This window comes from Phragmites australis, chromosome 24 (genome assembly GCF_958298935.1).
Source record: "Phragmites australis chromosome 24, lpPhrAust1.1, whole genome shotgun sequence".
Lineage (NCBI taxonomy): Eukaryota > Viridiplantae > Streptophyta > Magnoliopsida > Poales > Poaceae > Phragmites > Phragmites australis.
In genome coordinates this window covers 8311706-8326530 of record NC_084944.1, presented here as the reverse complement: position 1 = coordinate 8326530, position 14825 = coordinate 8311706, and the positions used below count along the sequence as shown (strand labels likewise).

The 14825-nt window shown below is 43.1% G+C and overlaps 1 protein-coding gene across 1 annotated transcript; it reads left to right on the top strand.

Annotated features, from left to right (window-relative positions):
- The first annotated feature begins 812 nt into the window (after positions 1 to 812).
- Positions 813 to 4411, top strand: LOC133907026 (FCS-Like Zinc finger 8-like). Its single transcript, XM_062349003.1, has 3 exons — positions 813 to 986; positions 1077 to 1862; positions 2048 to 4411. The coding sequence occupies exons 2-3, from the start codon at positions 1123 to 1125 to the stop codon at positions 2112 to 2114; spliced, it is 807 nt and encodes a 268-aa protein (XP_062204987.1). The 5' UTR covers positions 813 to 986; positions 1077 to 1122; the 3' UTR covers positions 2115 to 4411.
- Positions 4412 to 14825: the final 10414 nt, after the last annotated feature.

Genomic DNA, 14825 nt, shown 5'->3' with positions numbered 1-14825 from the left:
GAGCAAGAAGGGCTATGCAGGGAGAAGGAAGAAGAACACGAGGCATCTGATGCATATCCGACAGTGGTCAACAACAACTGATTTTTTTTTATTCTCAGACGCCTCGCAACAAGACATTCCGTTAATCGTAGAAGTGGGGGGAATCATTTTTCTTCCTAGGTGGACACCCTTCCTCACTATCTATCAAGAACTTGCATCAAGATTCGTGCACAAACGACGAGGAAGGGGCATATTTATGTATGCATATATCTCAAAGCAAAAAATCAACGGTGCTCAACGGGACAGCATGTGCCGTAAAAGTATTTACTACTCCTTGTAATCATAAATAATTATCGTTTTAGATATCAATATGATCATCAAAACACATCTTTGACTACTACTTTTTGATGTAATTTGTTTATAAAATATAATAAAGTTATACTATTATAAAACTATTTTTTTAGACAAATATATCTGTATCATTTTGAAGTATCTAAACTTTATATATATAAAAATAATTTATAACTAAAGTTTTAAAATATTGATTACACATAATTAAAATAATACTTATTTGTGATGGATAGAAGTACTTTGGTTGCATGAGGGCAGTTGCAGGCTTGCAGCTGATGATTATCCTTTGGCGCCAGCATGCTGCAACTTGCGAGTTAACAGCGTCGCTCTTGCGCTGCACCCATCGCCATCGCCATCGCCATCGCCATCGCCATTCGCCATTCGCCCACTGCACACGTGGCACGTCTCACATCCCAATACGATGCACTGCCGGGTGGACCACACCTGGCACGTACGTGTAAGGGCCCGCATGTCAACGCCCTCTGCCTCCCAAAAGGTGAAGCTGCATGCATGTATTTAACAGGCATCACTCGATCTTCCTTTGCTTCCTTGCCGGGAGAATGCTATCTGTTGAGCCTTTGCTCATTCCATGCATTCGTCCATGGCTGCGCACTCTGCTCTGTGACTTGCAAGCTCGCTTATATATCCATCAGCTGGTAGTATTAGATTAAACTGATGCTCTGAAACTTATCTCCTTTTAATTTTACAGTGCGTTCTGATGCTTCTCCATGGAAATTTTGCTGCAGAGATCAAGCTAAGTAGAGCTGCTGCGGTTACTAGTTGGTCGCTGAGATGTCGGGGAGGAGGACTAAGCCAGGCGGTGGAGCCACCAAGCAGAGCGAGATTGCATTTGATCACGGTCGTCACGCGGGCACCGCAGTTTCAGCGCCTCCCAAGCTGTTCTTGGCTGAGAGCAGCGCCTCCGGCGAGGCATCGGAGGCCGTCGTGAGCCCCACCTCTACCCTGCAAGCGGCCGCTAGCCCCACGTCTCCGGCGACCACGTGCCACAGAACCACGGCCGTTCCGTTCTCCCGTGGCGGGAGGTCGTCAGGCGGCGACCGCTGGGGCAAGAGCAAGAGCCAGAGCCACCGCCCCTGGGAGGCGAGGCCCGTCAGGCTGGGCCTCGCCGGCGCGTTGAACGGAGAGGCCACCGAAGCCGCCTCGACTGTCCTGACAGGGCAGAGGCTCCGGCCGCCGGTCCACACAACCAACGCGCCGTGCTCGTCCTCGCCCTCGCCGGCGGAGTCCAAGGAGTTCGGCGTCAAGAACTGCCGGATCCCCACGGTCGCTGACCGCCCGGCGCGGTCCTCCCCACGCCGGCGCCTGTCGCCGAGGGAGATGGAGGCGTCGGAGGACTACACCCGCGTCATCGCGCGCGGACCGAACCCGAGGACGACGCACATCTTCGACGACCGCGTCGTCGTCGACAGCTGCTGCGAGTTCTCGGCGGGTGGCGACGAGGACGAGTTCCTCAGGTGGTGCCATGGCTGCAGCAAGGACCTCGGCCACGGCAAGGACATCTTCATGTACAGGTCAGTGCTTCAAGCTCTCTACCCTCCATTTCTTTTCCTCTGCTCGGTCGAAGTTTCAGAACTGGCTGTTCAGGATCAGTTTCAAACAAAGAAAACCTGAATGTTTGTTTCGTCATCTCGTTTCTCTGATTCCATTTGATGGAGTGACCAACTCTGCCGTTGTGGTGGCGTGATCTTGCATGCAGGGGGGAGATGGCCTTCTGCAGCCACGAGTGCCGCTACCGCGCGATGCTGTTCCATGAAAAATCCTGACGCAGATGGACCTTCCGGCTCCAGGAAAAAAGATCCTTTTGCTTTTCTTTTCTTTTCTTTTCTGCAAGCTGTAGTGTGGCCAAGACCAGGCTGGTTTTCGAATCAGGTGTTGGAGAAGATCGAAGATCTCGTGATCCTGCGCCAATGGCGCATCCCTGCTTCCCTGCTTGCTTCTTCTTCCACTGTGAAGTGCGTGAGACACTGGTGTGGCTCATGCAGCTGCTCTGCTACCATCGCTTCCATGCCAGTGATGTCAGTCACGTCACTAGGAGTGATGAGCAGCACCAATGGCAACGGGAAGCGGTTCTACTTAACGGTGACTTCGTCGTTAACACGTAGGGCTCGTTAAAAGTTGAATCACGTCTTAGCTGTCATATCGGTGTAGTTACGTCAAGAAAGATCTCGGCACAAGACAACGAGCATGTGGGTAACAAACTTTCTACATTTGGATTATGCGAATGCTCGTTGTTCAATCGATCTGTTGGTCTGTAGAGCTCATAATAGAGAGAAAATCAGAGCTGAAACCACCTTCAAGTGGCAACTGGTATCGGTTGAGAGTAGCAACTCTACCTCAGATAATTGAACCACTAATGCCAGATTTAATCAAGTAGTGGGGCACAAGTTTCATAAGAAATTCTGGGCCATGGCATATAAGATTGAAGCCAGCATGCACCAAACAATGTGCATAACGAGGGGCCATCCCGATCTCAAGAAAAGAATTGCTAGTATGTTATAATTTAGGGGTATTAGATAAAATATAGCTATATCTATAGCCAGAGAGAACCAAATGATAGCTCAGTTACAACTGAGAGGACATCTATTAATTTTGAATCTAGGTGTTCATAAAAAATAGTACTTCTAAGAACTGCTTTTAACGAGTTTTCTGACTAGACATGTTCAACACTCTACTCCTTTAAGACAAAGTCAAGAGATGTTTTCTTCCTGTGGTTGTGTTTTATTATATCTATAAAAATAAAATAATCTCTAATATATAAAATACGAGTTGGTTTCTACGTCATATCTTTCTCTACCCTCCTCTTATCTAATAAAACCCTTAAAATTTGAATAATTTACTCACTTCTGTTATCCATCCTCGTCCTCTAGACTCTTCGTCTCATTACCGGCTACGGATATATGACTCATTTTACTAATAGAAATAAATGAACTCATTTTTTTGGATTCTATATGAAATCAAACTACGGTATCACTTCCAACGTATTCGTTCTGTGGTGCTCTTATGGTGTATGTACATTTTCATACTTTAAGTTTGTATTTGATATTATTATATCCAATATTTATATTTTCGTTGTAACGCACGGGTACATAGAGCTGAAATCCGAAGCATTTGCCGGCCTTGGTTGGGTCGAGCCCAGTTTCGACCGGGAGAAATTGTATTGGTTTTGGCTTTGGTTGGAGCTATGAGTCGGAGGTCCATTCCAACATCTGTTTCGGCATTTGTCTCACGAGCCGGCAATGACAAACCACCTTTGTCTCCCCTTCGCCTCCGGTGGTACTAGACTCTGCCCTTTCACGGCGGCTCCAGGTGCCACACCAGCCTCTCACCCATCTCCCTCGCGGGTTGCCGCACCGCTTCGCCCCTCGTTGCGCAGGCCCTGTCTGCCGCCATCTGCAGCAGCACCCGCCACGTGCCTTCGAGGAGGAGGAGGTGGCACTCGTGTACAAGAGGGAGGAGGAGGCTGTACGGCGCAGGGAGAGCTCCGAGTTCCAACAGCCCAAGGCGCCGACTTCGATATGAGCTAATTCCTGCTCTACTAATACTCCTCTACAAACTTGAAATGTGATGTTCATTCTCTAGGATCATATAGTCCTGAATTACTGAATTAGGGATAGAATTTGTAGAAATAGAAATAGAGCATGAAAAGCGTGTGGCAATGATTTGATAAAGCAGTACCTTCTCAAAAGTCGTTGTGGTAGCAGTGTTATTCTACAAAACTGAATATAGGATTACCCTTTGCTCTGCGACCCCTTTGGCTAAATAGGCTGACCTCATGTTTGCATGCTTGCAATTTCAATTGACATGTAAAGGTGCAACATTTGGCCAGTCATCAGTTGTTTGTTGTTGCACTTGCTCATGTTTTACTTTTATGTTGCGATAGCCTTGTTATAATTTGGCAAGAGAAGTAAGGATGGTTTACAGACCAGGTGGATGGTGTGATCTTATTTAGATTTATTGTACTTATTGATTGGGATATCTATTGTTGAAGTCCAGCGGTTCCAATGGTGTAGGCTGACAAATTATGACATTTGCTGCATCAGTTGAGCTCTTTTTGTGTGTCTTTCTTTATCCATGGCAGGCAAATGCTTCGTGTTGGAAGAATTTGTACAAGATCTTGCTCAAGCCTTGCTGTATCTTCCTTACTTGTGGGTCCGCGGCGTTTGTTTGGTCTCCATCTTTTTAAAGAGTTAAAGAACTCGAATGTTTCGAAATCTGATCATAAGGAATTTCAGATGCTATTGCAAGACTGTGATAACAATGAAGCTGCTTTGACGACCAGGCTAGTGGAGGAAGTCAGAAGAGGTCATATGGTTGATCATGACTGGAATAATGTTATCCATTTCTTCTGCAAGAAGAGATTGATGCATGATGCTCTCAGAGCACTGAACAAGATTGGAGCCATGTGCCAAATGCACAAACTTTTCATTCTTTAATAACTGCTTATGCTGCCATTGGTGGTAAATATGTGGAGGTGACAGATTTGTGGGGTGAAATGAAACTTCTGGCCAACTCAAGCTCTATGAAATTTGATCAGGAGCTCTTGGACTCTCTGTTATATTGCTTTGTCAGAGGTGGTTTCTTCCTTCGGGCCATGGAAGTTATAGAAATGATGGAGAAAGGCGACATGTTTATAGACAAATACAAGTACAAGTCCCTGTGGCTTAAATACCATAGTACATTGTACAAAGGTAAGGCTCCCAAGGTGCAAACAGAAGCACAACTAAAACGGAGAGAAGCGGCAGTACATTTCAAGAAATGGGTTGGGCTGACATGAGAGCATGAGATTCAACTCAAGCTCTATGAAATTTGATCAGGAACTCTTCGATGCTCTGCTGTATGGATGGAGCTTTACAAATTCCTGAAAACCATAATCGTGGAGTTCTCAATAAGGTAATATCATTTGCATTTTGCAATTTTTCATAGTTCCTGCTAGAAAGCTCATCATCAGAAACCAACCTAGATTCTGTATAGAAACTAGGCTGTTCTGTTTGCTACAACAAAGTGCTGCAGCTAATACATTCCATATAGTTGTGTACCATGGCATCAAGAAAAGGGGGATGGTAATTTTCGAGGCATAATTGTGGAGAGATCTTTGTAGTTCTTCAGATAATATATTTTTAAGAACTGAATTTAGCATATTCGAATTTTTGAATTAGTATATTTGGGTTACCGCTTAAGAAAATGTGGAATTCAACTGCAATTTAGTTGGTGAGATTAAAGATGTAACTCCGACCCGGTCTACGAAGGATCTTGTTCAGAAGGGTAACAGCTATGAATCACTGATACTTCAGCAAGGTCGCCATACCCGTATCCGATACGGAGGGATACGGCGATACGTCTCGATGTGGCTCGATACAGGTACCGGGAAGTATCGGAAAATTACGATGTTTTTAAAATTAGACAATTTAATTAGCGATACGCCCTCCGATACTCGTCGATACCTCCCTCGGATACATTTCTTCCTGTCCATGAGCTGGTGTGTCCGGAGCATAAATATGAGCATAAGGTCTATAGGTGGGCTGAGTCGGCTAGCAGCCCAGCACATGGAAGCCCATCTCATCTTTTCTCTGTGTTCTTTTCTTTTCTTTTTCTTTTTCCCCTTCAGCGTGATGGATCTGTATCAGTGTGAGTATTTCAATATTTTAGATGTTATGGCTCACTACCTTCTTGCTTAGTAGCTACAAAATTGAATTTTGTATTTGTATATTCTCTAGCTCATTTGCTTTTTAGTGATATTTAAATATATATTAATATATACTCGCCTTCTACCCGTATGGCGAATCGGTGAAACATAGGGTAACAGTGCCTCCACAGACCTTCTAAAAAGGTTTTAAAAAAGAGACTATTAGTTTCAAGCTCTCAACAAGCCATATTTCTTTGATTTAATTTTACCATACTTTTGATTTATTTGAAACTGGCTTTCTTGTAATACTGATCGAGAAGGTTGGAGTCCCTTAACTGTGTCTACTTTAAATTTTTTATTTGCATTATGAGATTATTGAGATTCTATATCTTTGGAATGACAACTTGTTTTGTGGCTATCCTGGTTAATGAGATGTGTTATTTCAAAGGTTGCTTAGACTCTGTTTGTTTGGGCTTTAAAAACTTGTGGCTTCTCCAGAAGCTTGAGAAGCATGCTTCTAGAGAAAACACATCCAGATTTACTTTTAGTTTCTTAGGCTTTTGTAATAGTAAAGACTAATTTTGCTTCTTAGAAATCACAACCAGAAGCCAGTAAAAGTTGATTGATTGTTTGGGTTTCTATTGGCTTCTACGAAACAGGGCCTTAGAGCTTGTTTGTTTGAGTTTCTGCTTTTGTCTTTTCTGAAAAGTTGTGCTTTTGACTTTGCTGAAAAGCTACTTTTGGATTTTAGTTATCTTTTATAATATTTTTTAGCTTCTCAACACACTATTTCTCAAAAAGCTACTCTTAGCTAGCCTCTTAGCTTCTAATTCATTTCTTTAGAAGCAGGCTTCTGGAGAACGAGTTTGCTAAAAAGTGGCAGCTATAAACAGGCTGTTTGTTTGAGCTTCTACTTTTGGCTTGTCTAAAAAGCTGATTTTGAAAATAGGTTGTTAGCTTCTACAATAAATTTTTGACTTCTCAGCACATAGCTTTTCAGAAAAACATCTCTCGACGAGCTTCTCAGCTTTAGTTCATTTTTCTCAGAAGCGGGCTTCTAGCTTCTCCAGAAATCACTTCTCCATAACTCCATTTGTTCTGACATCTAGCTACAGCAGAAGCAGAACTAGAAGCAAAAAACAAACATGGACTTATACTTTGCATTCTTCCTGTATGTACACTTCAATTTTGCATCGAGTAGTGCAGTATACTGTTTAGCAACACTACTATGTTATCCACTAAATTGTCATACACAAATAGAGTGCATTAACCATTGGAGCTTAGGTCCACACTGTTAAATTACTTATTTCTGGCATTTGTTGAGCAACTCCACCACCTCAGTGACATATGTTACATTATTGTTGTGCAAAATTGATTCATTGTTCAATTCTCAGTATCACTAGCCCTTGCAAATGCCCAGTTTGAAATTATTTCATACAGTAACAATACTAGTAGAATCTACTAAACTTGTATCCTTTTTGCCAGGCATATAGATCAAGGCTGCTTTCGTTCGACCAGAAGTAGCAAAGCGGTAATCGCTGAGGGAAGAGCTTTCCTTCCCTATGTGGTGCAAGGGCAATTTGTTGATACAAGTGGTGTAAGCGGTAGTTTGATGACTAAGGTTTTTGTATGACTTACTCCTATTAGGTACCATCCTATTAGGTATTTTCCCCTTTATGATTGATTGTAAACACAGTATTTTCGTGTTATGTACCACACTGAATTAGTTTTATCATCTTATGCTGATTTATTGTCTTGTTAATGTTCACTAGAAAGACTCTCCAGTGTGATAGCCTGATAGTTCGAAGAGTTGACATTGCTGCAGATTCAGGAACCAAGGCAGGCGTGCACGTCATAAATGGCATGGCCGTGATGCTGTCTGTCCCAGACAGACCAAAATGCACGCTTCCAGAGTCCCATTGCCTACTTCGATGAGTTGCTGTGCGTTATTCTCTGGTTTATTAGAATTGATGGTGTTCGGTTTGAGACTTTGAGCTGGTTGGTGAATGGACTATTGGATTTTAACTCGGATTCTAACACATTTGTTTGGCTTTGATGATGGCTAATAACTCTTTCCCATATATGGTTCAACTGATTATATTGTTTGGTACTGCGGAATTAGTTGACGAATGCACTATCCGATTCTAACCTCGAACCCATCCCTCTTATTTGCCTACTTGGCATGAAAGATTGAGAGAAACTTGTCTCACCTCGTTGCTTCTGTCCTAAGCAAAACTTTCATCTCCAAAGACAAACAAAAAAGAAGCAAATTCAGTTCTCAACGCCACCTTCAATTCTGATTCTGAAGTCATTTCAGTCCAAAAGATTGATGTGCCTGTTGCCTCTCCTGGGGTGGCGAGAATGTTCTCCGGTTACACGTGACCAACTGAAACCATGGTTCCATAGTTTCTCATGATAGAAGTTGTACAGCTAAAATTGATCTCTTATTTTCCAGACCCGGAGATGATGTTGCATGCATGTCAACTGTGGCGATGGAGTACAAGTAGGACTCCTGGCGACAGTGCCTGCCTGTGGGCTAGCTTAGCTATAACATGAGCTGCCTCATTACACCATCTGCTGACATGAGTAAAAGAGACGAAAGGACATCCACTAATTATGTTTTTTGCATCCTGGACAATGACTCCAACATGGGATCTATCCATCACGTGGGAGTTAATCTTCTTGACAACGCTTTGACAATCAGATGATACAATAACTTGCTGCAAGTTGTGCTCCAAAGGGAAGGAGGCATCATTCCTGACGGGGATTGCTTCAGCTAGCTTTGGATCATCAATTCTCTGCACTAACTGACAGCATGCAGCTCTGAATTCCCCCCTCTGCTCACGGACCACAGCTCCGACACCCATGCGAGGCGGATTTTTGAAGGTTGCTGCATCTACATTGAGCATCAACCACACATCCGGCGGTGGAATCCACTTTGGAACAGAGCAATTAGATTCACACATATGCGATGTTAGCGGTTTGAATAAGTGCAGCAAGGTCGTCTCCACATAAGCTTTTGCCCGTTCTGCAATTGAGTGGGGATGAACTGAATTTTCACCATTACAGACTGCATTTCTCGCCTCCCAAATATGCTAAACAGTGAGAGTAAAAACCATCGCTTCCTCATCAGATGCAACTGCTAGGAAATTTATAAAAAAAAACACTGTTTGATTGAGATAAAAGTGCTGAAACTTACATTTGAGGCCGAAACGCCTTACCCGCCCGAGAAAGGAGGCGATCACTCCATCCTCTTATCCGCTTCCACATTCGATCTGGTAGGAAGTTAAAGGTGTTTGATGGGGATTTTTCTACCCAAGATGGCATTCCAAGATAGTTTGCTTGCAATACTTCACTTTGTACATTAAGATATGTCCTCACTCTTTGTTTGACTCCCTCCGTGCAATTATCTCCAAGGAAAACCGAGGATTTCTGAACATTGATCCGCTGGCTAGAACCTTCCCTATAAACCTGAAGCGCATCATTTAGAGCTTGGAGATTCTTTACATATCACCCCTTGTGAAGAACGTGCTATCATCTGCAAAGAGAAGATGTGAGATCGCCGGACCATTAATTTCATTCCTGACCCCTTTTAGAGAGCCCTCATTTTCTTTGTTTTCTTTAACAGACATAACAACCCTTCAACGCAAAGGAGAAACAAATACGGACTAATTGGATCACCTTGCCTTAGACCCCTTTTTGGTGTAAAGGCCTCCGAGAGTTCTCCATTAATTCGGATAGCATATCTGAGCTTTGTCACATACCTCATAACAGCGTTGATCCAGCCGCTAGAGAAGCCCAATTTCCTCATGACCCTTCAGGTATCTCCATTCAACTCTGTCATAAGCTTTTATTATATCTATTTTCAGGGCAAAGAAAGGAAAGTTATATTTCTATTTCTTTTGGTAGTAAGGTGTTGATATCACTACTTTGCGTGCCTCGATATTCGGGATAAATCAGATGATAACGACCGTGCTCAGTTTGCCACTCCTCATGCCTGCTTGCTCGTGAGGCGACTGATTGTGTCTTTCCTCACTCCATTAAAAAGATCTTTTCCTCGATTTTACCACTGATTTCTCCATAAAAGAAGGTAGAAAATAATTGCATGATATACACTGGGGAATAATCAAGTGAATAATCTGCTTAATTACCTAAGAGAGATGTGATCTGAGTCTGAGAGTCTGAGATCACAGGGCTAGCTGCATGCACAGGCATGATTCTGAGCTAGCACCCTGCAGATCATGACCCTAGCCATGCACGAGCATGACAATCCGAGGCACTCCCCAATCATCAGCTGGAAGACACAATCAACCCAGAAGTGCATGCAAGATCTGAGCGCCTGTACCATCATTCGCCATGCATGCAACTGCCATGAGGCCATGACTGAGATTGCATTGCTTGGCCGGCCTTGAACTGACCCCATGCAAGATGCATGCAGTACTACCTTCTGCTTTCGGCTGGTTGCTGTTGCCATGGATGCATGGCTTTAGGGCTCTAGGAGACTAGAACCATGAGTGTCTAGCTAGGGCTTTACAAGTTTACATTACATGGATCGATCCATCTCTCCTCCTCTATCATATCAACGGTCATGTTCTCCCTTTGCTTTTCTCCGGTCACTTCCATAACCAAAGGATGCACTGTCATGGATCGACCATTTTATCATCGATAGGCACGCCGCCGACGTCAGGCTTTTGTGAATACTCTCGGTGGACACTGGAGTGTTCTGCTTGAATCGGAGCAAATTTCGTTATTACTGCCTGCCATACAAGTATACAACGATAGATATCGTTCTAAAATACGTGCAATTAGACTTTCTTTTACCAATTATGTGCGAAAGAAGTATTTGAGTTTTGTGACATGAAAGCAGCACTAATAGATCCATCATCAAAAGTAACCTGACGCCGTTATAAACTTTACTATCTCTCGATAACATATCCAATTCAGTTGCTGTTTAGGACATGGATACTATACATAAACCTCTCCTCTTTTCCACTTCAATTTTCAAGTACACAAGGCGGGTCAGTGAGAGAGAATCGAAGCGGCTGGGATCGGAGGAGGTGAGAGACCGGCCGGTAACCAGCAAGGGCGGAGCTCCAGCACCATACGCTCATCTCCAACGCGAGTACACTTCTTTTCAGGCAGCTTTAGTTTGTAAGGCTACGTACCAAACACTACTGTATTCGTGAAAAGAAGTTCAGTTTGTAAGGCTGACAGTGGTGTGTGCATGGTTAAAGTGGTTTAGCCAGACTCGTTCTGAACAATTCTGCTTGAGCGTCTCAGATGTGATGGTTTTTGCCATCCACAAACTGCGAACCCTGTTGCCTTTCTTTGATTTCTCTTCCTTTGATGAAATGGTTAAGCATCTATCTGCGAAACAAAGATTCCAAAGTGTGCATGAAATTAAAGAGAGAAATATGCAGCTACAGAATTGCATTGCTCGGCTTCTAAGGTGTGCATGGTTTTTTCTTGTTTGCTATAAAATTAGACCGAGGGCCGGTTTGTAACACGGGTATTGCACAACAATTTTGCAAGAGTTTCACAGGAATCAGCTCGATTTCTGCAGAGCTAAGGCTGAAATGTGACCAGTAGCCCTTTTGCCAACTCGCTTGTGACGGCTGTTTTCCCGCCTCTCTCTGTCGCATGGAGCTCGCTCTTCATCCCTAACCCTCTGCTCCCGCTCCACCGAAACTACCACTCCCACCCCTCACATCTTGGCAACCACCACCCACGACTATATAATCTAAATCAAACCCCTGGTCGGGCCTCCTCTCACCATACTGCGCCTAAAGCCCCAAATCTCATTGAGTTTCCTCCCCCAGAGCGCCTTCATGCTGCCGCCGAACCATCTCCGATGGTCGCCGTCGTCGCCGAGCCGTTGGAGACCGCCCCGACACAAACTTGCCCCTCAAACGGGTTCACCATCGTCTCCTTTATGCGTTCCACCACTCGCCATCGAAAGGCGGCCATCGGAGCTCAACTTCGGCGACTCTCCGGCTGAGCGCCGCCGCACTGAGCCCCACGCCGCCAGTCGCATCGACCAGAGGAGGAAGACTCAAGGTGAGTCGTCCGATCTTGCAACAACGGCCACGATTAGATTGCAAAATACCCCTTCATTAGCCAATTAGATCGCGCTATGTGTCCTTTTTTATGACTGGGTTTATGTGAGCCATGTCAACCGCCAAGTCAGCTCGCCACGTGGGCAATTTTGTCCAACGTGGCAGTCCAATCAGCTGATCAGAGCCGAGTCAGCAACCCGGTCAGCAGTGATGTCAGCGCTTACGCAGTAACTCGGAATTTCCTTTAAAAAAATAATTCACAAAATAGATTTAATCCGAAAATAGGTTTCCTTTTAATAGAAAATTCTAGAAAATAGTTTATGTTTTAAATAAACGTTTTTAATAGGTTTTTAATTCTGTTTTAATTCTGAAAATAGTTTTAATGATTCAAATAAATGTTTTCAATTTTGGAAAATAGTTTAGAAAATCTAGAATAATTCTAATAATGTTTTAAATAAGTTTTCTTTAGTAAAATAAATACTTTTAATATGTTTTGTTGTAAATAAAATTAGTTTTGATTCTAGAAAAATTTAAATAAATGTTTTAAGCCTTTTAAAAATTAGGTTTAATTCTAGAAAAATAGTTTTCATCGTTTTCAGCTCTTTAAAAATTCTTTTAGCCGTAGCTTTTGCGTCATAACTCCGATTTGGGCGATTCTTGTGCTCAGATCATTTAAAAATCGTAATAAAGCCCGCATTCGCGTTTGTTTGTTGTGTTAGCTTTATTTTGCGCTTGCTTTTAGTGTGTTATTCTCTCCGCGCATAGACGATCCTGTCCTAGAACCGTTCGAGAATATTCAAGATCAAGATTTCGACAACACTGAGCAACACTTTAGAGAAGGCAAGTATCCTTGAACATCTTGCACCTATTTTTTTAAGAAATTTATATTAGTTGTTTATCCTACATTGCATGCTTGTTTAAATTGGAAACCTATGAATAGGGTTTACTAGCTTTTGTCTGAATATCCTTGTCACCATTGATAAGTCATGGGAAGAAAATGGTAGACATGCTAGTCACTGTCCTGGTTGGATTAGAAGGTAAACTTAACTAACGATTATGCAACATGAATTGAGTATGATAATCTTTCGTAGCAACATGGAATAGAGATCCTAACAGGATGGTTATTATGTGGATGGTGCATGAAGGCGCATGTGTTGTGCCACACGATGGGAATGTGTCTGTTCCTGTGTGAGATCCTAAGGACCGGTTCTTGAAGCCTGTAACCCGGCTGAACAGCGCAACTATGAGGCTTATATGGGTACGGCATGGCCAATTAATTAGATGTCATCCATATTCTGTACGCACCAGTGGGAAGTTAAGTGGCACAAGTGGGGGCCTCTGCAGTAGATGAAATCCCTGTTAGCGGTGAAACCTTAGTGGGTGCATATAGATTTGAAGGCGCTTTGTAACGACCTTGTAGTGAGACCTCGGCTCTACACCCCGGAAGTGTAAAGAAAAATGGGAATCACGACTCGTGGGTAAAGTGTGCAAACTCTGCAGAGTAATAAAACTAATCGATCAGTCGTGCTTACGATCAAGAGCGGCTTGGACTTCTTCTTGATTAGTTGGGCTCAGGGTTCTGGTATGAATGGTCGGGTAGCCAGGTAATGGGATTATCTGGTGAGTTATGGTAGCCGGATATGGAATATCTGGTGAGTTTGGTAGTTGGAAGAAATCCGATGAGCTGTTCTTCTTGTTTAAGTTGTGTCTTCACACTTAGTAAATATGATGCTTGATTCTGGAAGTTATAGGTTAAGGTTGTTTAGTGCAGTAAACCGGTGTCTAACTATTTCTTGACTTAAGCACTCATGTCAGTTTTTTCACATTTGCGGAGTACGATATATACTCACACTTGCTATTTTCAAAAATAAATGCTACTCAGTTAGAAAAGACTACACGAAGATCCAGGAAGCTGAAGACTACAATGAAGACGGAGCGTCCTAGGTCGCGTTGCCCCAGTCGATTGCCTGTGGTGTGGCCTGAAGCTTTCGTTGGAGTTTCCTCTTGTTCTTACGCTGTGGTTTTAAAAACTCTGGTATTTATTTTAATAAAGTTGTTTTTATTTGATATAGAACTGTATATCACTGATATGTCACCGCATGTATGATAAAACTGATTCTGGTATACATGTGGAATACGCCTGGTTATTCTTTTGAAAAACCGGGCGTGACATCGCTGATCAGGCACTGCTCCTGCAACAACAGCACATGATGATCATGGCTTACACTTCCTTTTCCTCCGTCCAGGGAAAATGAGTGAGGATATTGCAGAAGCATTCATGCATGACCCTTTTTACAGCTTTAAAAACACAAGCAAAACTAGTATTGTACCACAACAAACCAAGGCTTGCTATTTTCTCTTACTATCCCAAAGCAGTCAAAGAAAGAAATTATCCTACAGTGTACAGATTTACAGAGAGACAAAAAATGACCAAAGTCACCTGGTCTTCAGATTGAACGGTCAGGTAATATCTGCTCATCATCATACGAGCAATTCCCTTGAAGTTAGTCATTTAACTTTTTGTTTTTGTTTTTCCTTCAGGAGCCAGTGAAGCATCCATCTTCCAACTACTTGCAATCTCTAAATTGGTTAATACTAGGTGAAGACCTGCAAAAGAGAGCATCCATTGGCTCATCAGATTTCTCGTTTCAGCACAAATGCACTTTTTTTTTGCATGAACTAGTTGTGTAGTATACCTTCTTTTGATTAGTAAAATCTTGAAAGTTATCTGAACATTCAGAAAACTTTTGAAGATGGCAAACTGTAGAAGTCTGAGATCCCCCCCCCCCCCCCCC

Coding starts and splice junctions, on each gene's coding strand:
- LOC133907026 (XM_062349003.1), top strand. CDS start 1,123: ATGTCGGGGAGGAGGACTAAGCCAGGCGGTGGAGCCACCAAGCAGAGC. Junction 1,863..2,047: donor AAGGACATCTTCATGTACAG/GTCAGTGCTTCA, acceptor TCTTGCATGCAG/GGGGGAGATGGCCTTCTGCA.